Here is a 27,623-nt window from a genome sequence, read left to right as displayed (position 1 = left end):
CGGCCCCTTTATACCCTTGAGTGTGTGGAGGGTGCTTGAGCCACCCCAATGAGTGCCCGTAAGGGAAAAAGTTTTCTGTCTTCAGTGCAAAGGCATCTAAAGTGGAATGGGCATATGCAAGCACTCAGAAAAGAACTATGATTCTGTATTTCTGGTGTAAAGAACTTTTTTTGTTGTAGTTGCACCTAGGAGCCCCCGTTACAGGCCAGGTTTCTATTATTTTAGTCACTGTATGAGGGGACATCAAATTAATTTGGAACATAAGCAATTTTGATACTAAAGTGAGTGATATCCTTCAAAATGAGAGAAGCTGGTGAAGAAGGGGTATTGCCTAGAGACCTTAATGTACAGTACACATGCTGAGTGACTTACCGAGTTTAAACTGAAGTACTCCTAAAGGTCCTTTGTCAAACTGAATTAACAGAAGGTCATAAATATCCATGCTGTTGTCCCTGTCAGATGCAGTGTGAGGAACTGCCCATTGTATCTGGATGAGGCTGCTAGACACATCAAACCGTTTACTGAATTGCAAAGTTACTTTGGGTGAGCAGTCTTCTGCCAAAAGCTGTATTTTAATTGGGGACAGTGCCATGTCAAAAAGCTGCAGCTCCCCTTGAGAGCTGCCAACCACAAATATGGCTCCACTGGGGTGGCAGTTTATTAAAGCAGGCAACAGTTCTGCCTGGGCTAACCGAGTCACTCTCTGGTGGGCTTCATACAGAATTATTGAAGAATCTTCACAGCCCAGAAGCAGCTTGTCTTCTGCAATGTTCCTGCAACAACAGATGGCCTTGGATCTTAGTGGTATTCTGGTGACTGCCATGCACTGAATTTTGTTCCTAACCCATTCATAGATGCAGCTGTCAGCCATGGGCTCTTTGTCTGGGCTGATGGAGTGCTCCACTGTGTGAACCTGGTAAGGCTGAGTAGTGCTAAAGCTAGCATCAAGTGGATCCCATTCTGTACGGATGTAAGTCAGAACCTGAAAAAAAATCCAGAATATTTTGAGTCATTTATAACAATTTGTTCCTATTTTTACTGTTTTCAAAATATACTCCTCCATATATATTCTGCAAGACAAATCCATCAATTATATTTAATGAAATGCTAACAGTTTAGAATATAAAAGCCATACCATATTCTCGCAGCTCAATAAACTTAACAAATCATCATATGTTACAAATAGATTTTTAAACCTTTTATTTATTTTTAAAGGGCAATCTGTTTGGCAAAAATATAAACACAACACAGCCTGAACATTATTTGTCTACACAGAGAGCTTAGAAGGTTAGCAGAACAGAAGACACAAGAGAAGACAGCCCTTGTAACAGTCTCATTCCTAGAAGAAAACAAGGAAAGAAGCTGCTGACTGAATGCCAAGAATAGCTGATTATTCACTTTAAAAAAAATCAACAACTTAATAAAATTACACAGTGTATCAAGAGCAAAATGTTTGTGATTGTTTGCTCTGGGATGTGGCAAGAGCAAATGCTGTGTGGGCACTGTTGGTTGTACAGCAGTGGTAGAAACAATATGTATCAAAAACCTGTGATAGTGAATGCAAGATGAGGAGAGGTTCACGAATGAAACCTAGCTGGTTTAGATTCAGAGTATATGACTGTATGAAAACAGAGAAGCAGGACTAGCTGTAAAAATTGCAGGTTGAATAAACTAGAGGCAGAGCACAAAAACAGGATGATACAAAGACAACAGATATATAATTGTAAGAACTAGAGGTACGGGAAGGCAGGAAGTACTGTAACGGGATGAAGAAAATAGTGTCCAAGAGCTATGGGTGTGTACTTAAGCAGAGAAGCTATGGGGAAAAATAGGCAGTAGATAAATAACTAGCCTACTTTATAAATAGCTATTTCTCTTAAAGAGAGAAAGCCAATAGGTTAGCAAAAGTGTTCACCTAGCAGAAAGAGAGGGATGAGCTTGTTTGTATTGGTTTATGCTGAAATAAACAGTAATAAGAAGACTCCACCAAACCCTTCCCTGAGTTACACCCATGCAACCACTTAGACTATATTCCAATGCTGCTGACCTGCCAATAATTTTGGAGGCCCTAAAGGCAGAAATGTCAGTAAAACTTATTTTGAGGTCAGGCAGCATGCAAATAGCAGTTAAAAAGATGGATAATAAACCTGATTAGTTGAATGAGCAGATCATTAACCTGGAGGGGAAAAAAAAAAAGAGAAAAAAAAAAAGGTTTCAGTCAGAACTCAAAATATAGAAATATAAAAAGTTGAAACCTAACTCAAAGAAAAAAGAAAAGGAGTCCCTAGAGACTAACAAATTTATTTGAGCATCAGCTTTCGTGGGCTAAAGCCCACTTCATCAAATGCATGCAGTGGAAAACTATGCTCAAATAAATTTGTTAGTCTCTAAGGTGCCACAAGTACTCCTCGTTCTTTTTGCTGATACAGACTAACACAGCTACCACTTTGAAATCTAGTAGTCAGTGCACCTGATTTTGATTTCTGTTTATTTCAGCTGAGTTACTGGTATTCGCCCCAGTGTAACTGAGATCTGAAACTGATCCATTGAGAATGTAATGACAAGATAAGCCAAGGGCAACAAAGCTAAAGACCAACAATATACAGATACCAGGGGCATATATTGCTGAACTGGAGTTATATGACATTGAATATAAGTAGAATATTATTAGCATAAAGGAGGTACATTTTAATACTTTATACTATGTGAGTTATATGCAATACAACAACTGTGTTTACCAAATGGATAGGCAAAATAAAACAGGAAGTGTGAGTTTTGATATTATGCCTGCAAAGAGAAATACTCTATAAACACCACAGATGTTTTGGACAGAAGATCAGTAAAGGCTAATGAAGTGATTTTGGATGTTGCAACAGAGAAACTAGATAATGTTTTTATTAGAATCCTGTAAACGTGTAGGAAATTGCCTGCAAAAAAAAAAAAAAGAAAAAAAAGAAAAAGGAAAGAAAATATTTGAGAAACAGTCTGAGAAATTGATTCTGGTTACTTCCATACTGGGTAAAAGGCAAGAGTGGCAACTGTGATTAAGCATGGACCTCCTCAAAGATCTTACTGCAGTGGAGACAGAGGGAACAGAGACGATGGAATATGCTTAGATTTTCAAAATGTATTTGATGAGAATTCATCTCAGTGATGCAACAGAAATCACATTTGACCTAAATTGGAGTAAAGGAAATACAAGAACTCTAAAACTGAAACTAAGGAATTATCTTCTGTCCAGCTCTGTGAGCAAGGGCTGGAACAGCCTAAATAGCACCCAGTAGATCCTTAGGAAGCAAGAGATATTTGCTCCCAGGAATCCAGGAGCTATGAAAAAGGAAGCGGGCTGGAGCTTTCTGTGATACCTGATGGTATATGCAAAATGGATAGTTTATATATCTACTTCATGCCTCCCCCCCAGGTTCAAAGGGGTCTTTTGAACTAGCACATTCAAAAGGGACAGGAGATGGAAAGACAAGAGACATCACTTTCCATTCAATATTGAGCAAGGGGACTCGATCCTGCTCCCATTCCAGTCAATGGAAAAACACTCTTGATTTTAATGATGCTAAACCAAACCTAAATGGCACGTAAAATGGAGTATGGTATATGCAGTGTATGTTGTATAAGCTATGTTTGATTAGAAGTCACCGAGTAATAATAGATGCTTATACCTATACGTCAAAGTGACCTAAAGATATATGCAAGCTCTGCTGGGGAGATCTTCACCAATACAGAGGAGGCATGACTAAATGCAGGTAAATAGTGGGCAAACTTATTGGTGAGTATTTTTGAGTTGCTAGGTTTGCACCACATTTGCCTTTACTTTTCTTGAATATTTTTCTTGAACAAACAAAGATTTGTTTGTGTGAAGGTTTGTGGGAAAGATACACTTTCCTCCAAGTCCCCATGTTTTGTTCATGGACTGAACTGTCAGAACATATATTAACTGCATGCAATATTTGTACTTTGGGGCTATCTAGAAAGGTGGTGAGGGAAAAGAAGGTGAAGGCTCCAGGTTATTTTTTTTCCAAAACAGCTACCTCAGTCATTACATATTAATGTGACTGACGACACATTATAAAATGAAAAAGGTTTATACCAAGGTGCCAGCCTTGCTCTGAGACTTCCAGGGCCATTTATGAAAAAAATCAGGGAGGTTGCTTGGAGCAGCATCAAGTGCCAAAAGTGCAAAGCCAAATACAGATGGGGGCTCTGGAGTAGTACCATGAATGCTTGTGGTACACTTCAGAGGGACTTCTGTGGATGTGAGAGTAAAAACAACAATGGTACTCGCTGAAGAAACACGTAGCAACATCAACAGCCATGACCAGGTCTGATAATGATATGGACCGTACCCTCACTCCTGCGTAAGCAATTCTGAAACCATTTTGTGTGGAGTTTTTTGCGTATTTGGCTCACTTTGTCAGTAGGGTTTAGGGTGCTAGATTCACTGCCCAAACCACAGGCTGCATGTTGTGCTCTAACTGCTTTACGTAGAAATTTCTCTCCCTGTACACCGGGGCGGGAGATGGGGGAGGTCACGGGGTGCTGGAGTGGAGCAGCTGGATGGGCTGAAAGAGGGGTTAGATGGGGTTGGGAGAGCAGAGATGGGGCTGAAAGGAGCTGCTTGCTGAGCTGGGGCAGTGGAGATGCAGGGATGGAAGGGGGTCTGGTTGGGGAAAGGGAAGGTAACCGCCTGGTGTCGGCCAGGCTCAGGAAGAGGAGGCACCAATATCAGGTGCAGGTGGGGCTGGGGTGTGTGGAGAGTACTTACTGGTACTGCAGGCAGCTGCTTGGAGTGTCACAGACCTGGAGAAGCTCGTGTGGCCCAGATGCTACTGCTGGCCACACTGGAGGAGAAGGCCAGGGGACCAGTGTGTCGTCCCTGCCAGACACTGCTGGTATTCTTTGCCTGGTTCTCTGCGTCCTGCAGCAATTACACAGCTGTCATGTGTTTGAGCCCCTGGTCTAGAATCAGCTCTGCCTGCCATGGGACCTCAAAATGTGACTGAGGACCCACCCTGGCTGACAAAATGGTACACCCCGTGTGATATGCATATAGCCTGGCTGCGGGCGCCACTGCATGGGGCTCCAGTGATGGAGAATAATGCCTCTCACAGCCACAGCACTGTGCTCATCTGACCTGAGTGGTGAGTGACACAAAACACACTTGATCTTACCAGTTTTTAAATATAATTGCAAAATGAATCGGGAGGATTATGGAAAATTAGGGAGGCTGGTACCTCCGTTTATGGATAACCATGAGGAAAGCAATGATCTGACATATTAAGATGTCTGCATTTTGAAGGGGTGTTGATCTAAGGGCTTGTCTACATGGTGCTGCAATGCGCATCATCGGGATGTGATTTCTAAAACCAGGTTGACAATCCCTGAGCTTTACAATTTCCTAAAGCTAAAACACAGACAATATTTCGTCCTTAAGTAGTCTTATTGTCCTGTTTTGTTTCAGCCATTATAGGCCAAATCTGTTAAGGTATCAGAAGAGCTCTTTCAAATGGTTCCATTTAGATTCTGATTGTTCACTTGACTATTGAAAGCTCTTCAGGCCCTTAGTATTCTCTTCCTTCTCATCAGGGGCTTGATCCCGAGCCCACTGACATCAACAGAAAGAGAGTACAGATTAAACTTTGGAAGTACATTAAGGGGATGCAAGGGAAAATGGTGTCCTCTGAGTTCCAACACGGATGCCAGAACTCTCAGAGAGCAAAATGTTATGGCATGTGCAACCTATATGTTTTTGTCTTCTAACGAACAAGGGCGATAAATGAAAGGAGGAATGTGAAATTTAGGTGACAAAGAAACAACCCAACAATTTTACCCTTTTATAAGCTCCCTATTAGACTGCCTCTCCTCCCATCCCCAGAGCAGGCATCTAACCTGGACTCCACATTGAATCATTTATGCTGACTAAATGTGACGTGTTAATGGCTACAGTGCAGTGGTCTATCTGTCTGGGAATGGGAAGTTAGGAGCTCGAGTTCTCTCAGGTGCTCAAGGGAAGTAGGCAGGGCAGCTGCACATAATTTACAGACACAAGGCAGGAATCAGGGAAGGAGACCAGGGTAGTACCTCCTTTACATAGATAGATCTAAGTTTTCAGCCCCCATCTTAGGATACCTTTTGGCCACAGTTCCAGAGTTCATACAATACAGGTTGTGACTCCAAAGGGAGATTTCTGAAGGTAATTTTCATGAAGTAGAACCAATTATATTCTGCAAGGAACTACTCCTTTTTAGTTTTGTAACCACTGCACCACAAATTGTAGTAAATGTATTTTAAAATGTTTTGCATTGTAATTTATGTATGTGTTCCCTATTAAAGCAGCTGTCATGCACCAGTGTTGCATATTTCCATTCTTTTTTCCATGACAGCGGCCTATGCTCTGCATTAGCTAATCAGCAGAATGAGAGATATTGTATGTTCTACCCTCTAAAATCCAAACTCAAAAACCATAACATTCAAAGTTAAGGAATTAAATCTTTTCATCTTTGTAACTGAAGCACCTGAGTTATGTTAGTTTTCTCTTATTCTGATGTTTGAAAGAAAATAATAAATCTTATTTAGTCAGTAGCACCCTCCTCTGTGCAAACTTTTACACAGTGAAATAATTGCAGCCTTTTGCATAGCATACTGGGAGAGGATAAAGTCCACATATTGAATGAATTAAGAGTTTTAAACAGTAGATTCTAAGCAGAAAATTGGCTTACCAAGCAGATAAAAAAGAAAACAAAGGAAACAGAGAAATAAGCTCTCTGTGACTGAATTGTCTGTCTTTTAGATGAGAAAATGTTTGATTTACTTTATGCATGTTAGAAAACTGCTAGTTTAATTTCACACCATGAGATTCCAAACAGCAACAAACACTTTAATTAGAAATGTTGAGTGGGAAGTGTGATGCACTCTAGGGTAAAATGTCCTAGACAACATAAGGAAGAAAAAATAAACCTCTTTTTGAACTCATTTTAAATAAGAACTCAAGACTCCAACTACAGACTGCTTATTTGCTGCATTGTATTTACAGTTTCATAGACAGTCTCATTCATCTACATCTCTACCTAACATTTATTTTTATTTTCTTTTAAATTTATCACCATCATCTTTGTTCTATATTTATTCATTGAACTTTTAATCAAATGCGACATCAAAAATTTTACATTCTCTGCTTCATGGCTACGTTAGGTATTGCAACTATTCAGTCACATAGAGCGTACCTTTCTTGCTGAATACTATAATTGTTAAAGGATATATATCTCACTCATAAAAGCTCACCTATGTTTATTTCACAAGTTTGAGAGAAAATAACTCAGAAGCACTAACTACTAAGGACAGTCGCTGGGGGAGAAAGAAACGTAATATTCTCTCATAGACAAATTATTTTTTCCATAGGAATGAAGAGTAATTTCAATTATTCTAAAAAAGGGCAACTGCAGTGAAAATAAACATGATAAGACAAATGGAAAGTATCATAGCATCTGATCATTGGCACCATTATCACTTAATTCACATTTGCAGAATAAAGTCTATGTTGTTGTTTTCACCATGTTTCTCACAAAACATTTAATCCAAGGATGATTTTATGTTAGATCTTATTGATTCATAAGAAAATAGTTTTAAATGATTTCTTGAAGATATACTCCTCGGTTTATTTTTAAAAGCAAAACAGCAGCACCAGCTCCACAGGAGAACAACTTAATTAGCATCCTTGACCATGCACACTGTTACCAATAAAAAGAATAGAATAAATATATTTGTATATGGACTCGTTAAAAAGAAAAGCACCTTCATATTTCTCTTTTGGGGGATGATCCCTACCAAATCCTATACAAATTTAACACATCCAAATGGTTCCTGTATTAAAAACAGTAAAGCAATCAAAGATTATGTACAGCAAACTGTTATTAAAAACCTTACATAAATATAGTACATCTTAAACTGCATTCTCCAGTAAACAAAATTGCAATCTATCATTCTGGGAATTTTTTTTTTAACTGTGTACTATCTGACTTAAAATATTTAAAGTACTGCTTGGTTATTATAGGTTTTAATTTGTTCCTATTTCCCCTCACAAGACTCTATGAAAGCATCTGCTCCTGTTTTTAAAGGGATGTTATCTACATTTTAGTCTCAGACTTAATACATGTAAAAAAACCTCTCCATATAACATAATTCACAAGGTCCCCTTTATACTGGATGTTACTTTTTTTTTTAAATCTATTTTTCCTCATTAAAAGAAAGCATTGCTAGGATCCAGAGCAACCCCGCTGTATGTGCAATGTGCATCTCCCCAATGTATGTGGACAATATTACAGGACCACATCTTGGGGAGAGGTTTGGCCTCATCAGTCTTGAGGAAAGATCTGAATACGGAGAGACTGGGAGCCTGTTCTGTTTGGATTAGGAGGGCCATTATAGGGGGCATTGGGAAGAAGGTATGGAAAGGTGAGAAAACCAAAGGGGATGGAAAAGCTGCCATCATTGGTGGAGCAAGAAGGTAAGTGAGGTCACAGTAAGATCTGCAATAGCAGTCAGGTGAAGTTATGCAGCGAAAGTTACGTAGTATAAGAGTGGAGAATGAGAGTTTAAACATGGTACAGTACCTGATCATATGACTGTTTTCTGATTGTTACTAGTATTTAATTATGGGGGAACCAGGGCAGAGATTCAAAAAGAACAATGATGTGATCTGATCAACAGGCATGGAAGATCATTTTAGAAACTGCATTCTGGATGGACTGGGAGTGAGAGGAGGCCACAGAAAACTGACCAAGGAGTGGACAAGCTTTTTATCTGTTGGGACAGAAAGAATATTTTGATAAGTTGTGGAGAAAGCAGCACCAGGATTTGACAACAGTGTGGATGTATGGGAAGAAGGAAAGGGAAGAGTCAAAGATGACCACTAATGGTGGATGCTAACTGAAAGAAATGTGGCTAGAAAGCACCTTGCTATGACAATTTAGATACTCTGGTACTTAAATACCACAGTGATAGAAATCAGACCTTAGAAATTATATAGACAGACTGTATCAATTACATTTTCTTCTTCCATAACATTTCCAATATATATAGAAAATGTCAAAGGAAAAATTCATAAGGATCACTGGTTATCAAGGCAATAATTGTAAGACACTAGAACTCTGATACATTTCCAGTATAAAGGAATAGATACTACTGCTTACATGAGTGGACTGTTGTGAAAAGGTGTAGGCTTTAGTTAATTAAATTCATTTGAGAATATTTGAATCAAATTTCTTATGTAAGGTGAACATTTTAAAATGAAGCTGGCTGCTGCCTACAGCAGAGAAAGATGCCCTGTTCTGACCAGTAGACTGCATTTCTTTCATAACTAGGAACAGACCCCAAGAGAACTGAGTCCCAGTTCAGTGCCTTGTCCATTACCAATTACAGCAGTTTAAGGAGCAAACACTCAGCCAGCAACTAAAAACAAAGGCTAAGTAAATGTAGCACTGATGAAAAGTGTTGATCATACTACTATTTTCTGATTGTTACTAGTATTTAATTAAAGATATGTGAAGAGTTTTTAAAGGGATTTAATCAAATTGCCTCCTCAATAAGGGATTTACATATATCCTGAAGCTAGAAATAGGACTGAGATATGTGAATATTTGGCCCAGATTTTTACTTCTTGTCGTGTGTTAGTATATAAATTCATATTCTACTTCAGATAAGATTAAGAGGACAGATCCTATCATTCTAAATAAGCATTATACTCATTACCTAGCATCTCCTGACTTGCACCTCCCATCACTGCGTTGGCTTAAACTTTTTCAAACATTCTTGTATTCTTGTGCTACCCTCCCCTTCCCCCGACTAAACAACTAAACTATTGGGCTAATTGGAAGACCATATTCAGATTTTATTATTAGGAATTTTGTACCTCTGCTTCTCTCACCAGAGGTAAAAAAAAATTGGCTGCATGATTTTAACACAACCAGTTTACAAAGCAGATGCATTAGTGTTTGTTATTATTTTTGAGTGCATTTCTGTGCTCTTATTGTTATTTTAAAATGTAATAAACATTATAGCATCTCAAACAATGTAAAACTCTGACTTTTGAGCATTCAGGTGGCCCCCACAGGTTTTTGTATAGGCTAGCTGTCCTACCCTGAATTTTCTATAAAGTGGTAATGCTATAACATGCTCTTATATACATTTAATTTCCTCGTTCAATTGCACAAATATTCCAATTTTGAAGTGCAAATAAAAATAAATAATGTTAATACATTAATAATATTAAGTTATTTGTCATGAATTGGAGAACTGCTGCTTTTATAACGGCTGGCATATTTCAACCCCAGGTATAAACTTGAGTTGATTGTTCTTATTTGTTAGCAAATCTGAAAATTAAGTAATAAGATACAGTTCAGAACTTTACCTCTAGTCTCCCATGTGCATAGCCTAATAACAATAAGTTGGCTCTGTCCCCCTCACTGGAAATAGGAGACCAAGGCCATGCTCCGTCATTAGTCAGTGACCACCAGCAAATGACCATATCTTGGATACAATTTATTGACAGGTGACGTTTTATCCTTCTACTTGCTGGTCCAGGTATATCAATATAAGCAATCTGATGGAGAAAAAATGCAGGAAATATTTAAAGTTATAAAAACAACATACTGGGAGCATTTACTGAAGTAAATTTATACACACAGAGGACAATGTGTGTATATATATTCATATACGCTACATCTAAATGTAAGAAATCTCTCTCCAGACAGAAAGACACATGCTCACCCACAATTTTATCTATGGGAAAGGGATTGGGAAGGAGAAGGATGTGAGTTAAGAAGGAATTTACTGCAATGACTCCAATCAATACCAAAATGTACAGTCATGGTTACTTGACAGCATCGACCTACACAGGATTTAAACCCAGCCATATTAAATGACAAGTTCTGTGATGCTGACCAAGGAGCTAAGGCAACTCTTTAAGACACATCATCAAACATTAAAAAGACAGCTCACAATGTTTAAAAGAGAATGTTTATTTTCCCCCTAAATTAAGGAATCCAGCCACAAATACCCCTTTGTAACAGACTATATACTTTTCTGCATAATGTGGATGAGCTACAGCATCATGCGTAAAGTTTATGCAGCTCTTGAGAATTGTGCCTCTATTTCTCAGGAAGGATTTGTGGAATTTATTATTCAAACTATGTTATTTTTGAGCATGGTTATTTGAAAACATGAGCAGTGCACCATCTGGGTGACACATGCCAAGGAAATATAGATTGCACCGCATTTCTGCTTAAGGAATTAATGGAAGGTTGATAGCTAGGGGAAAAAAAAAAACTATCTTGCCATTGCTGGTCAGCAATAATCGAACCACTTTCTGGGGATTAAGCGCATGGCTAAGCCTACTGGACCAGACACTAGCAAAGGGCAGGGGGTCTTCTTATCAGAGAAATGCTTCTGGAGCCAGTCTCACTACATGACAGATTGCTTTCATATTCCTGTCTGCAAGGCAACAAAGGATGGCAGTAATGCGATAATGCCAGAGTGCAATGGGTGTTAAGAACCCGTTGCATTTATGTATTGTATTTAGTAAATAATCAGGCTCATCCAAATTGTGATCTCACCACTCAACCAAGGCCATTAAAATCAAGGTTAATGCTTTAATAATCCTTTGCTGTTTTTTATATGGTCAAAAAGAACCCTTTTCTATTTGCATGGTCATAATATTATTGACCTCTTCATCCCCTGAATACACATCAAAAGGAACTGGAATCAAAGTAATTACCAATGTTGTTCCCTCATAGTAAACATTTATCACCTTGTACTCTCTCCTCAGTGTTGAGTAAATTGAAATGGACTAAAAAACCACAGAAGGGAAAACTTATAAAGGGTCAATGTTTCCATTACATTTATCCTGCACTTTTATTTGCCCAAATTCTGTCAGTTTAAAAGTATAAATATATGACATACATGTAAAGTTTATCCAATGAATGCTAATTTAACCACTTAGCTTTTATTTTGTTATTCAAAAACACGCTGAAGGCATACTTAGATGAGAAATAAAAATACTTTATGGCTAACAAGCACAAATGCAGTCCTAGATATTAATTACAGTGCTGTACTGTAATTTTACCAATCATGTATCAGTTAAAAACAATGATATTATTAGTTTTTTTTATCAAAAAAATCTTATATATATATTAGATGACACCTTCAACTCTGACAGTCCTCTTGAGAATAGGGAATTGGTAGTAGTTGGTCTTATGTTTTGCCAGTCTCCAAGACTACATAGTGCTGTTGATTCACATAATAGCTCCAATTATCTTTATTCAAAGTGTCACTGTCTCGATGGTACCAAAGATGCTACTTCTCAAAAAGAAAAAGATGCAGACAATGATGGATTCACGTGGGTATATATTGTACACAAATCAAATTTCCAGCTAACTATCAAACATCTGTACAGTTAATACTTCATCAGAAAGTTTGAGTACATTCCAAAGACAAACAGTAAACTCCAAAGCCAAGTCTGCCCATCCTGCTAGTCAAAGACATGCATAAGAAAAGCAAAACGATTTTTCTGCCTCCAAGCATTGAGGCTAAAATTAAAAAACTATCCATAAAACTGAGAAGAAAATAAGCCCGACTGACTCACGATTACTTACAATACTGCCTAGAAATGCCAACCAAGATTGGACACCATTATGTCAGGCACTGAACAAAGACGTAGTATAATACGGTCCCTGTACCAAAGAGTTTACAATTTAAAAAGAGACCAGAACTATCCTCCTTTTACAAATAAGAACATGAGAATGTAAGAATGGCCACACTGGGTAAGATCAATGGTCCATCTAGCCTAGCATCTTGTCTTCTGACAGTGGCCAATGCCAGATTCTGTAAAGGGAATGAACAGAACAGGAAAATCAAGTGATTCATTCTCTGTCATTCAGTATCATCATCTGGCAGTTAGAGGCTTAGGGACATCCAGAGCATGGGGTTGTATCCCTGACCATCTTAGTTAATAGCCATTGATGGACCTATCCTCCATGAATTTATCTAGGTCTTTTTTGAACTTTGTTATAGTCTTGGCTTCACAACATCCTCTGGCAAGGAGTTCCACAGGTTGACTGTGCATTGTGTGAAGAAGTACTTCCTTTTGTTTGTTTTAAACTTGCTGCCTATTAATTTCACTGGGTGAGCCCTGGTTCTTGTGTTACGTGAAGGGCTAAATAACACTTCTTTATTCACTTTCTCCACACCATTCATGATTTTACAGACCTCGATCATATCCCCCCTCAGTCATCTCTTTTGCAAGCTGAACAGTCCCAGTCTTTTTAATCTCTTCTCACATGGAAGCTGTTCTGTTACCCTTAATCATTTTTATTCCCCTTGTATCTTTTCCAATTCTAATGCACCTCTTTTAAGATGCGCAACAGGGAGACACAGAAAGATTTAGTGAATTGCCCAAGGTCACACAGGGAGTCTGTGGCAGAGACAAGGAATGGACCGAGAACTTCTGGGTCCTAGTCCTATGCTTTAACCAAACCTTCTTACATTGGTTTCCTCTGCCCTTTTGACAAAGCGCCCAGCTCCTGTGAATAAGGTTAGTGTCCAGGAGCTGGTTTAGAAAAAAAGGCAACACTGTTATAGTGCCCCAGACTTCCCATTGAGGAGTATCTTTGATTCTTATCATTGTTGATGACAATTCTACTGCTTACTGTGTCTGTGATCTAGACATTGTACATTGGTTTGACCAAGGTAGTGCCATTCTGAATATCTGTACTTTACAGGGGTAGCAGGTTTGTATAATTTATGGTGGTGCCCAGAACAGGTCCAAGTCCCGCCCCCACGCCACACCTGCCTAAGGCTCTGGGAGGGAGTTTGGGTGTAGGAGGGGTGCAGGCTCTGGGACGGAGTTTGGGTGCTGGGGAGTAGGCTCTGGGCTCGGACAGGGGGTTAGGGTGCTGGGTGTGGACTCTGGGCTGGGACAGAGGGTTGGGGTGTGGCACGGGGTGTGGGGCTGAGCCAGGGATGAGGAGTTTGGGGTACAGCAGGCAGGCTGCCCCGGGGCTGGGGGCCAGAGAGGAGGACTCCCCCAGCCCTCTCCCTGCCAGCAGCAGTGAGCTCTGGGGGAGGGAGGGGGCCTCCCGGCCCCCCCCCAGCAGGATAGTGACCCAAGCCCCCCCAAGGCTGCTGCTCAGGAGGTCCAGCCAGGATTACTCCTCCTCAGAGTCGACTCAGCATCGCCTGCCAGGGCAGGGAAGGGGGCTGCCATGCGCCTCCTCCCTCCGCAGATACAGCAGCCACCTCAGCCTGCCCCCAGTGCCTCTCCCTAAGTTGTAGCCAGCAGCAGCAGCAGCCAGCAAGGGAGCGCTGTGGGGAGCTGTAGGGGGCAGCTGCCAGCTGCCCAAGGCAGGCAGGGACACTCAGGGGAGGAGTGCAGGGGCGGCAGGCAGGGCCAGGGGAGACAGCCAGCCCCGAACATTGGTGGAGCCAAGCCCCCCGGGCCAAGAATTTGCTGGAGCCCGGGCATCGTGGGGCCATACAACTCACCACCCCTGTTACTTTACTACAGAAAGCTGAAATAAGAGTCTTGCAATGATGAATAATACTTTGTGGTGGTTCACACTGCTGCAGTTTAAAGATAATTAAAATTATATTTTGCTGCCTAACTAGTAAGCCTGACACAAAAGAGCATGCAATTAAAAATGCTAATGCCTTTTTTTTGGTCTGGCCAAAACATAATCCATAGTCATTCCCACTGATGTTTAGAGCAGTGGCTCTCAACCTTTCCAGATTATTGTACCCCTTTCAGGAACCTGATTTATCTTGCGTACCCCAAGTTTTACCTCCAATTAAAAACTACTTGCTTACAAAATCAGACATAAAAATACAAAATGTCAGAGCACACCATTACTGAAAAATTGCTTACTTCCTCATTCTGTGTGAAATTTTAGTGTGTACTGACTTCACTAGTGCTTTTTATGTAACCTGTTGTAAAACTAGGTAAATATCTAGATATTTGATGTACACCCTGGAAGATCTCTGTGTACCCCCAGGGGTACGTGTATCCCTGGTTGAGAACCACTGATCTAGAGAAAGCAATGTTAGTATCGTACATAGAAGTCTTCCAGAAGCTCAGCTGTGTCAGCAAACCACAAAACACAACAACCCTATTAAGGAACACAGAGGGTATATGTCTGGTTTCCTAGCACAGTGAGATATTTCTATAGATTAGGTTTTCCTTCTTCCCCATGAAAATGGTCACCACAGTTAGGTCCAGAAACATGCTTAGTAGTATCCAGAAGAAAACTGTGATATATAAGGATAAAGCAAACATAGGAGACATAGCCCTTACCAGGAAACGATCATGGTAAGCATGAGCTCATTACAGTTTCTCAAAGTTTAGGGGCATAGAGATCACCAATCTTGCTTCTAAAGTAGCAACCTTAACAAATACCTATAGGCAAGGCACAAGTGTGCATCATTTTAAAGTAAACTGCGTATCAGCTCAGTTCCTAGTGAACAGTGAACTGTCTCAAATCCACGTTACAGAGGTTGGCTCAATCTCGCAAACACAAGTCACTGCTGAAAAGAGGCCTTGAGCTGAAACAGCCTGGAAAATGTATTACTCACCCTAGCAGAAAGTATTCCTACCTTGCAAGTTAAAATATGTATGACAAAACTTAAATTAAACACATCCTTGAAAAAGCCTGATACATAGATGCAAATGCTCATAGACAAGGAAACAAATTACCTGGAGGTGATCAGGAGGAAAATACTAGCTAGCATAAGGTTGTTTCCTTTAATATTTATCCAGGTTGTAATATGTGCAAACTCCCCTCCTCTTGCTTACTACATATATTTCTAGCCTCTTCCTCTATTCTTGCAGTGAATTAGAAACTTCAAGCTTTCTCTTTGAAGCTAATGGCCTTCAAAGAGAACCTGGAGAATTATTATCATTGTTTATATTGCACTAGTGCCTACATGTGCCAGCTGAGGTCAAGGCCCCATTGTACATTGTAAAAGCCAAAGAGGTTACAATTCAAAGAGACAAAAGCCAGGTGAAAGGGAGTATCACAATCCTCATTTTACAGCTGGGGAACTGAGTTACAGAGAGATTAAGTCACTTGCCCAAGGGAACTGTACTTATATCTCCCAAGTCCTCTAGTACAGTGCTTTACCCATAAAGCCAACCTTTCTCCCACATGCCTAGGAAATGAGCATAACTAGAGGAAGAATTATGGCTTCTACAAACAATTGTAACACAGCAGCAGCAGATTCACATGGCTATGATGTATCCATGGTGGTGTATAGAAGGGACTTCCATTTTGAATGGTCCCTTGCAATTCTTCTTCCTTTCATAACAGTCAGTCTGGGAGGATTTACAGTTCTTAAATCCCTCAGAATTGCATCTTCAAACCTCATTCATGGCCATGCTCTGCTTCCTTCAACCTCAGCTCTATAAACCTTCTGTAAGAGAATACCTTCTTCTGTATGTTGGACATGACCCCACCATTGCAGTCATCTTGTTCACAGCTGGTGCAAGACTGCAACTTGCCGGGATCATTTAAGTGTCTCCTCATTTGTGACAAAAATCAAATCAACCTAACTTTTGGCACTGACAACTGTTTTGTTTCTTCTCCTCAGCCATTTTTAACGACCATGGTTCTGCTCCATACAATCGTGTTGCCATCACTACTACACTGAATACTCAGATCTCAGTTGTAACACAGACATCCCGCCACCCAATCAGAGGCCTTTGAAGATGCTGAAATGTGTCTAATGTGATCCAACATGCAGCTCTTCCAGATACAAAAGTGCCTGCTGTCAACCGATTACTCAAACAGATAAAACTAGTTATCCATTCAATGCCACTGTCCTCTACATGTCATGCCAGCAGGTCATTAGCTTCCATTTTATAGGAGGCATGGATAGCTTTGGTTTTATCACCCTGCCATTTTTCGCAGCTCTTCCATCATTAGCTGTAGTTGGTCAGTAGTCTCTCCAATATCATCCACAAACTCAAGATCTTCTATAGATGAATAATTAAATGTCACACCTCCTACTTTGGCCTCAATCAGCTTTGTAGCAATCTTTAAACTAAATAATTGTAACAATCTTACAGTAAATATATGAAAAATTGGACCCCTATTGGCACAGCAATTTTTTTTAAAAAAGTAATAAAATACCATTCCATTTATATATTTTCTGACTTTGCAACAAAAATTCAATTTTAGAATGATTGTTTCTAATCAAAGAATTTTGATTAGAATGGCAGGTAAAGAACTATGTCAAAGACCAGCATTTTACTGTGCAATACTCTACCCATCAGTGGTAGTGGTCCATAACATAAAGTGACTAGGCTTTTTACAGACATCATTGAGAGCTATACCTTAAAATCCAAGGATGAGAGTTTTTCCAGTCTTTTGTTTACATCAGGAGAACCTGTCTTCTTTGTAAACTGAATGAAGCAGAGTTTGTTTTGCTCCCAAAATGACAAGATGATGAAACTGTCTGTAAGAACAGCTGAAAAACAAATAAAAATTGTCACCACTGTAATACTTGCTACCAATAACAAAACAAATTACTGAATTCTCCACTGAGACACTGCAAAAAGCAATTTTTTCAATACCATGTCTTAAATATTACATTGAAGCCTGTGTAATCTCCTAAAAGACATCAATGTGTCATCTTGCCAGGACCTTCTTGGAAATGAGAAATAAAGCTTAGGGAGTAGTCAGATTAAATAAAACTGAATAAATTATCTTATACCAAGTTATCACTCTAATCAGACATATGTTTTATTCCCACCCCATCCTCATCTTGGTACCTTCCTCAGTCCCTTGCCCAAAGCAAATCCCATTGATATTTTGGGATCGTGACTTTGTACAACATTGTTTGCATTTGGGCTGGTCAAATGCAAATCATTATTTGAGCTGGATTTGGTAATTTTACATCACCCGTCAAGAATAAACAATAAGTGATGTAGCAGCAGTAAGATTCCAGATGCTACCACAGCAGTCAAGAATGTTATTCCTTATAATACTTTTGCTATGGGCAAAAATGAACTAGTTGAAAGCTTTACAAATGACATTCTTCCTCTGTGCTCTTGATCTAAACCACATGCATGTCCAAGAGTGGATGTACTTCCTTGAAGTCTGGAAAATGTCTATGGAATCAGAAATGTGTTACCATATAGTATAAATAGAAATATTTAAATGTAAAATTAACTAACTAGCACTACAAACAGAGAAAACACAGGTGAACAAAGAAAATAAGTGATACAACACTGCCAACAATTTAGGGTTTCCCCCAAACATTGCACGGCTCTCTGAACTGTGAACACCTGTAAGAGAATGTCTGAGTGTTCAGACAGCCAATTGATAGTACCAGATGACTGAAAATTCCTCTTTGGACAGAACCATGAGTATAGTCAAAATGGTGAGATTTATTTTCAAAAATTAAATGCAGAAACCTATACAAAACAGACACTATCAGGTAAAAAAAAATTAAATAAATTACCTGGTTAAAAAATTCAATTTAAAAATGCCTTGCATTTGTGACTAAGACGCTAGATTCTTAAATATATAAAAATGTTATAACATACTTTTCATAATTGATATTGATAGCTTACTCTTGCATTACATGCCACTTGAACAAAGAAAATAAACTAGTCAGCTTTGCTTTTGTTTGCAGTCTGTTTTATAGCCAGCTGCACTTTCGGAGTGTAAGGTATTAGCACAATTCTGCAACATTTGGTATGCAAACGACAAAGGAAAATGTTTGGATTTAAACAAACTGTGATCACTGATATTTAAAAATTTCATAAAAGCAACTCTGTTAATACTAAGTTTTGAAACAAAACTTTGGGCCTAAACTATGTGATGTTGCCCCTTTGATGCTACAGCTGAGATTTTAACATGCACAAGAAAATTTAAAGTTATAGATATGGCCTCTTTGTACATATGCAATTGCATACATTGTATTACTAGAAATAAACTTTAACATATATTTACGCTACACTAGAGATAGGCCTACATCAAACCTCAGAACACTCCTGAAATTTGGGTCTAAAGACAGACTAGGGATCGGGGATCCATGAGCAGGTGGGAATGGTGAATAGAGAAAGTTAGCTCTTCAGTCTCTGCAAAGCTCTGGTTGCCTGGGTATTGGCTGAAGGGGCGGGGAACAGGAAAGGTGACTCTTATTGTTTAGACTGGCAGCACAGCTGGGTCATTCAGAGCCACCTGGTGATAGCTAGTGTGCAAAGCTAAATTACAGGATTGGGTGTGGGAAAAGATTTCAAGAAAGGGTTGGGAGGAAAAGGGGGGTATAAGATATTATAAATATTATATTATAATATAATATTATAGTATATTAGAGGGATTGCCGACCATTCATAATTCTTCTTTCCTGAATCAAGCATACATTCAGGACATTCAGTTTTCATCAATACCTGTAAATCTGCTTAGTATCTGCTTAGATGAGCACACCAAGGAAAAGGCCTATTTCCTGCACCAGATTAGGCCTAAAACAATGGTCAACTCTGGTGATACCACTGCCCACAGAGCCCCTTAAAGAGACTTGGAATGCTGCTGTACAGGGTCATAATGCCCCAGCAAGCTTTTGAATATTAGGTATGGTATCGGGCTATGAATCCAGCACATGCCTGTCATGAGACCACAACAGAATTTAGGAATTTTGAAATGTCAAGAGACATGGATGGTAGTTATGACAATCCTACCTGTTCTGAGAGTTCTGTGGCTTTGATTTACGTAAATGGTGTCTTTTTCCATACCAAGCTTTTCTTTATTTCGCTAATTCTATTCTATGTTATAACAAAATATAATAAACTAAACTAACAACAAATAAGTGTCTCTCCTTCAGAGTTGCAGCCACAAATTTGTACATATTCCACAGATCAAAATTATATTTAATAAAATATTAAGGTTGAATGGCTAAACACTCAGAAGTCAGGAAATATTAAAGTTAAGGTTATATATGCAACCTTAGTTCTGCCCCTTGTGGATGCATGTTAAAATCTATAATTTTACAATGGCATGCTACTTCTCAAATCATATAATATAATGATCACAAAAGTTACACACATTTGTGGCATCTTGTTAATATTCCCTATTTTTTCTACATATATCATTGTTAAAATGGATTGATAGCTTTGGATTTAAACTCCTTATATATTAAATACCATTGAGCAATGAGAAATTATTTTAATAAGTTTGTTAGAACCCACATACTAGTTTATTTTCAATCATCAGCAGAGGCTTCCTTAAGTGCAGGAAGTTAACAGAAGGAAGTTAACTATGAAGCTACTTATCTGTGAATTTAGGTAGCCTTGTATGGCAGCAGATTTCCATACTTTTTGTTGTATATTTAGGTCCTGATCCTGCAATCTGATTCATGCAGATGGACCCCAGTGGCCAGGTACACTTTCACGGACTTCAATGGGGTTCTCTACGGGCGTGTCTGTCACTTTGGGTCAGTTTGGAAGATCAGGGCCTAAATCTGTAGCATGTTAAGTGAATTTCTTGGGCTTTAATCTGACATTGCATAAACTGATTCAAATTTGGCAACAGATCTTTTCTCACCCCCAGGTATTCTTGTCAGTCCTCAGAATGTATGATTGGACATTTCTGTTGTAAATAAGTTAGCTCCACATGCATGTGCAGCATATCCATTCTTTGCTGCATATTTTATGATAGTAAAAACAAACAAACCCCAAACCAAATATAAAACAGACTCTAAAAGCCTCACAATTAGGGAAAATTAAACCCAATGTCTTCCGGAGAAACTTCTTCTCTACTCTGTTTCGCAAACTTTCAACTCCTGTTGTCTGGGCAATAGAGACCTCCAAAAAGTTCACAAAAATTTACTTTTTAAAATAGAAAAGACTTTTTCTCTCTCTCTCATTGAGCAAAAATAGTTCAGCCATTTTTTAACACAAACTTTAACAAATATTTCACTTTCAGACCTGGGCATTTTTAAACTGAAAGTTGAAAATTTCAGAAAGTGATGAGCAAGTAAAAACAAAGGATGGAATGGAGACTGTTATGTAACCCTAACTATGGCAGTACAGTTTTGATTGTTACAATTTTCTTGGGAGGTATGACAGTTAAGTCTAATCATTTTTTTAAATTAATATATCTTAAGTAATTTTTAATTGTAAAAAAGCTCTGGAAAAATTATAAAAGCCAGGGAATTCTAAATGACAGTCACAACACCTAAGTCCCTTTGTGGATCTGGGCCTATAATCCCAAACATCAAAAGGAGCTCTTGTGCACTCAGATGTATGCTCATATATAAACTTGGGCTTAAGCTTTCTTTGAGTATTCAGAATAAAATTCACATCTGCTCAGGCTCAAACTGAAATTGCATATTCATAGTCATTCAGATGCCAGGATACTAATGTTTGATTACAGTTCTCAGTGGAGGTTTGCAGCGGAACATTAACAAAATAAAAATAAGGAAGACTTTCATATTACAAAGCTCTTGAAAACTGACATATTTCATATACACTGGATTTTTAAATAAACACATCTCATTGAAATAACCATCAATAATAATTAGAAATATTGATTTCCTAGGAGCTGGCAATCTAGAAATGCAGCTAGTACAGCTCAATATGTGCATTGCTATCCTGCCATTTTTTATAACTGAGCATTTTGTATTTGTAAAAATCCTGGGTAATTAATTATTTCATTATTATCTGCTTCTGTCACTTTTCCCTGTATATGAAGTAAGCATGCAAACAACTGCATGTGCTATTGTTTAAAATGTGTAAGAAAATGAATTTTAGAAAATCCATTCAATATTTGACAAGACTGATAACTTTGATGTTAAGTATTATTCTCAAACTGTTCTTGGTCCTGAGGGTTCTAACTATGGCATTACATGCAATTACTTGTTGTGTTTGCAAGTCCCCAGTGGCAATAATTAGTCTACCTGTTGACATACTATTTCTCCTGCTCTATTGTTAATGTAGGCAATTGATTTGCACATGGGTGTAATTACCATCACTGATGGTGTCAGAGATGAGCTTCCCTGCCAGGGTCCTGTCAATCACCACTTTCTCCAGCTGTGGCCCAGAAAGGCTTAGGGACACCAGTACACCTGAATGAAAGAGGAGCTAAATCCAAGAAGCCAGAAAATAAGATATCAGGAAACAATAATCAAGAAACTTGAATGTTCCAAAGTACATTATAACATCCCTCTCTGATATATGGTAATCTAATTTACAAAATAACAAGAAATCTTTTATCTTGCCCAACAAAATATATTATATGCACTATGAAAGCTTTATCAACAAAAAAGAGAAATAGAATGAAAAAGCAAAAGAGAAATGTACTGCAACTATAAATTACATGTGTACAGTAACTATTTATGCTGATCACTTCAAAACTATGGGCCAAAAATCTCCATATGTTGCATGGATTACACTGAATTCAGATGCTGAAAATTGTGATTGAAATCCTGCCCTGAATGGATAAAGAGGCCAGTCTTACCAGCAAGTGTATTTTTAAGTACCAAACTACCAAACACATTATGTTGCATTTTTTCCCTGCTGTATTTCATCCCTCAGACAAAACACAGTTAAAGCTGTAGTATGCTTTATATAACATTTTCATGTATACAGACATTTTAAAAACTAAAGCCAAGATTTTCAGAAGTGTTTAGTGATTTTTTGGATGCCTCAGTTCTTGGGTGCTCAACTTGACACACACGAAAGCGATCTGATATTCAGAGGCGGGTGCACAGTACATTACTATCTTTTCTTATGTGTTTGTACAGCACTTAGCAAATTTGGGTCTTTGGGTGCTACCGCTATATAAATATTTAATAATTATAAAGAGTACCGTCATATCCTCAGTCATCAGATGCTCTAAAAGTTGCACTTGAACTTTAATTACACCTCAGTTGCACACAGACATTTAAAACTTTCTTCCATCCCTATTATCTTTGATCATTCATGTGCTTTTAAATGTACATTATGGTGTCTAGATACCCCAGTGATGGGCACCTAATGAATTCATACACTAATAATGTTGTCTGGCATGAGGTCTCGCAATAAAGGAGGAACTTAAAGCCTAAATACAGGCAGGAGAATGTCTCAGGCACATTTCGGAGTTAATCAAACATCCCTATTAAAGTCACCTCTATTAAGCGGCACAGACTGGACTGCAGACTTTCTGATGCCATAGCGTGGCATAAAGGGTGCTGCTTGGTGAGAGGGACAAGTGAAGCTTTGTTTTTGCCTAATTAAATCACAAAAAGCAGTAAGAGTTTGAATTAAATCCACCATTGCAAAGTAATGCAGAAAAAAGACCGAAGACCTCAGCTCCACTACTGTGCCAGGGTACTGCAGCATAAGCAGTAGGTAACATCACTATTATGATAAAAAAAATTATTTTCTGGAATATCTTGACAAAAAGGGGCTGAGCTAAGCGTAATTTGGGTCTCTTTGCCCACCTATGGACTAACTGGTTGCCAAAATGTAGGTGTTTGGTTCTTTTACAGCATCCTTAATGTATATATGTCTGTGAAGAAAATTGAAGAAAATCAGCAATGTGAGTTTGATCCCCACAGGTGCACCTGGGAAGAGTGCTCTGTGCACCTGGGAAGAGGGTATTTAATTGGCATTATGCCACCTTCCCCTCTCCCACTGTATTGGAAATATGGGCCCAAAGAGCCAGAGGTGTTAATATGACCAGGGCCGGCTCTACCATTTTTGCTGCCCCAAGCAGTCAAAAAAATTGTCACCGCTGAATTGCCACCATGGATGGCAGAAGAGAGAAACTCCCGCCGAATTGCCACCATGGACAGCAGAAGAGAGAGAAACTCTCGCCAAATTGCCACCGTGGACGGCAAAAGGGAGAAACTGCAGCTGAATTGCTGCCACGGACAGCAGAAGAGAAACTCCAACTGAATTGCCACCGTGGACGGCAAAAGGGAGAAGCTGCCGCTGAACTGCCGCCGCGGCCGGTGGAACGGAGAAGCTGCCGTTGATTTGCCACCTCGGCGGAAACACTGCCACCCCTTTCTGACTGCTGCCCCAAACACCTGCTTGGAACGCTGGTGCCTGGAGTCAGTCCTGAATGTGACTCTGTCACTGTCAAACAGCAGATTAGTATCATGGCAAACACAGCGTTAAAAATCTTTGTAACCTTTTATTAAAGACACAGAAAAGAAGATGAAACAGTTAAAGCCTTTGAAATGTAAACTATTAAGGAAGGCTCTCATTTTAACAACATTTCTTGTTCCCCTTCCCTTGAGCAGGAGAGGTTTTAAAAGGAAACCCTCCCTATCTGACAGTCTTTTAAATAGCATTAAAGATGGCAACAACTCTCCTTTTTGGGGAAAAGAAAAGAAGAAGTTAGTTGAGATAATCTGGAGCCATTGTTTTTACTGCTGTTCTTAAAGTCCAAGCCTCTTTTCTTGAAGACAAAACAAGACAAACACACACAAAAAAGGGGAAAGAACAGAACAGAACAGATTAAAAAAATGTGTAACAACGCTGGGCTACTTAGGGCCTTGCTTTTTGCTGTTTTCTGGTCACAGACTAACAAAATGCTGCAAAATATAGTCTTGGCCAGCTAACCCAGAGTCTTATTAGACAGAAGGCAAAAGCAGAGGAATAGGAAAGAGAAGAAATAAGATGGGGAAGGAAAAGAACATCTTTCAGGACTAGGACAACGAAGGCGCAATCGTGTCAGAGTGGATCCTGGCGTCCCAGGAGATGATGGGGTTGGCAGCCATAATGGTGAGACTTGATCCTTCCTGTTCTCCCATCTTTCAGTCAGCCAGCATCCACATATGCTAATTTCCCCCTCAATATCTCTTTCTGAGGACCCCCAAAGGTAATAACAAGTGAAATAGCCCATCCCTCATTATTCTGTCCACCAATTAGAACTAATTTCCAACATACCAATTTTGGTTCACTGATTTCCAGCCCCATAGTTTATATGTTTACCAAGCGTGATCTCAGAGCAGTCCGTGAATTAGATCAGTAAGCCTTTTTATTTAGACTAATTCAGTACATTTGTCTCCCTTTTACACCTTTCCCCATCAACATTCATTGTTATAGATTATTGTAACATGTTATGAACTTTTACATACTTTCTCACAGTTAGGCTCACAACATCCCTCTGATTTAACCCACTGCACTGGACTCACTTACATGCCTGGTGCAGAAGAGTAGGGGGATGCAGAGGTGCTCCTTCCCAGTGATAAGCTAATAAAGTTACAGCTTGCTGCTTAAATTTAGCCCTGTGTCTGTCGTCATTCAAATGTGTGTCGTGATCAACTCTGTAGGATCTGTTCTGCCAGCATTGATAGCTGGACAGCATTGCACTCTGGTCCCACCTCTTCCAGAGACGGAAGTAGCTGGTTATGCCAGCCTGAAACCTGCTGAGATTTCCTCTATAGCAGAGGGGTCTTCAGCTGTTGCATTAAGGCAGCTTTAAGTCCTCTTTGCATCACTGGAGAAGCACAAAGAGGACTTACCAGGGGCCAAGGATCCAGGATCGTATTTATATTTCTAATTTAAATATTTATATTTTTAGAATTCTATATTTTAAAAATGTGATGCCAGGCAAATGGTTGCTTTTCTAATAGATGTTATCATAATAATCCACGTCTACTCTATGTCACAGGTGTGAAACAAACATTGATGGACAGCATGCTGTTAGATGGAATACCAGGCAAAACTTCCTTGCAGTGAGATCTATTAAACTGTATAACAGTTTCCAAAGGAAGCAGCAGGAGCACCATTACTTTAGACTTTTAAAAATGAACTGCAAAAGCAGTAGGAAGTATACAGTTGGGAGCAAACCTGGACTGATAGTAGCATGGATTAGATGACCTCAGACCATCTCTAATTCATATGAACATATTGTGTTGTCAGATACGGCAAATATTTTCATTTATGAATTTTCTTTCTGAGTTTTGTGTTTTCCACATTTTGATTGAAAAGGAAGAGAATGAAAGATTTCATTTAACTGTGCTGAAGTATAGGAAGCAATAGGGACAGGAATTTGATTATCTCATCTGCCTATCTCTGTTGGCTTTCTTTTTCATCTATGCCCCTACCTTTGCAAAAATGGCAGTTATACACATCTTAATGAATGAGTATAAATGTTATGCACCCTGCAGCAGTGACCAGAACAACATATAAACAAATGAACTATTTCCCTCTTTTCTTTATTAATATTTTTAACCAAAACCTCTCCACTCAATCAGTTTTCTGCTAATTTATATTAGGTTTTAAAAACTAATTGGCATGACATTTCAAATGCAAACCAAACATACCTGTCATGCAAAACATATACATTAAAAGCAGAAGAAATTTTTTTAAATTACCTCCTATCCTGCCAAAGATGAATATTGTGTTAGTCTGAAAGCACATACAATATTTCAAGAGAGTCCCAGTCATGACAGATGTCCTTTAAGGTTCTGTCCTCGTAAAAATGTTAGACACAGTTACACGCCTATAGCTTTTATTACAACTTTTAAAAACTTCAATTTATCCTTATGTTGCAGTTAGATTAGATAAAATCACAATTTATTTCCAACTTGATAACATGAGTCCAGCAAGGTCTGACTACAGTGAGTTATAACTGTCTAATGAATACAGCTAAAAAAGTAGAGGGGAAAAATTGACCAAATTAAACTACAAGAACAAAAAGGAATACATTTACCATGAGATAGTCTCCATAATCTGCTGAATTGTGCAAACTCTAAAAAGCCAGGGATTTTCTAGCGAGCAAAAATGTTAGTCTGCAACACAAGAGCAGAACACCCCAAATTCTTCAGTTCAAAACTGGAGGGAGTTTTGAGTAAGGGGGGTTGTACAAATAAATTTCCCATCACTTGTGCTCTACAACTTCCTATGCTTAGGAGTCAATCTGTCTTTTCATCCAGGAAAAGTTCCTACAACCTTAGGGCATAAGAAATTCCCCCTTCTCCAAATGGTGAGATGCTGTGGTGCTCTGCATTTACCTGAGAGACGAGGGCAGTGGGATAAGCCAGGTGAATCAGAGGTCTGTTGGAGGCTCCTCTCTATTTTACAGGGTAGGGATATCCACCACGTCTCTCTTGATAACAGCCAGGAAGAACGCTTTTTGGTTTGTGACCCCATTCAGTTAGCAAGAAAGGTACCTTCCACCCCTCAGATGACTACATTATAGTATCAAACCTACATGCTTGTTATTTTGTTGCATCTAAATTGTCCATCTTATATACTTATGTATCTAGACCAGTGGTTTTCAAACTTTTTTCATTTGTGGACTTGCTGAAAACCATTGCGCTATGGTAACAACCACCTTTACGGACCCCTGAGACATAGTCTGCAGACCCACAGGGATCCACAGACCACAGGTTGAAAAACACTGATCTAGACATTTCTAATGTGGCCATCAGCCTGCTATTAAGAGGCACCAATGTACATTAGATACATCCATTGCTGTGCAATTCAGATACCGGACGTCATCATGATCACACACTGATTTGGAAGTCTATGTGCTTTTAAAGGCACAGTGCCAAAACCTTCCTGGTCCTCCCCTCAAAATTACATGTGCACCATGTGTCTTCCAGTTCCCTCTCCTGCTTTCCTC

At 39.0% G+C, this 27,623-nt stretch overlaps 1 protein-coding gene across 5 annotated transcripts in view; it reads right to left on the bottom strand.

Moving 5' to 3' along the window:
• The window catches only part of LOC119853343 (WD repeat containing planar cell polarity effector), a 256,988-nt gene that overhangs the window by 125,248 nt on the left and 104,117 nt on the right, over positions 1–27,623 (bottom strand). For all 5 annotated transcript variants that reach the window (XM_043512042.1, XM_038396310.2, XM_043512045.1 and 2 more), the window contains 4 exons: positions 22,027–22,141; positions 17,390–17,523; positions 10,418–10,609; positions 373–982 (listed from right to left, as the gene is read on the bottom strand). In XM_043512042.1, coding sequence (XP_043367977.1) covers positions 373–982; positions 10,418–10,609; positions 17,390–17,523; positions 22,027–22,141 — 1,051 coding nt within the window. The remainder of the gene's footprint in view (positions 1–372; positions 983–10,417; positions 10,610–17,389; positions 17,524–22,026; positions 22,142–27,623) is intronic.

Source organism: Dermochelys coriacea, chromosome 3 (genome assembly GCF_009764565.3).
Source record: "Dermochelys coriacea isolate rDerCor1 chromosome 3, rDerCor1.pri.v4, whole genome shotgun sequence".
Classification (NCBI taxonomy): domain Eukaryota; kingdom Metazoa; phylum Chordata; order Testudines; family Dermochelyidae; genus Dermochelys; species Dermochelys coriacea.
This window is presented reverse-complemented; position numbering and strand designations above follow the sequence as displayed.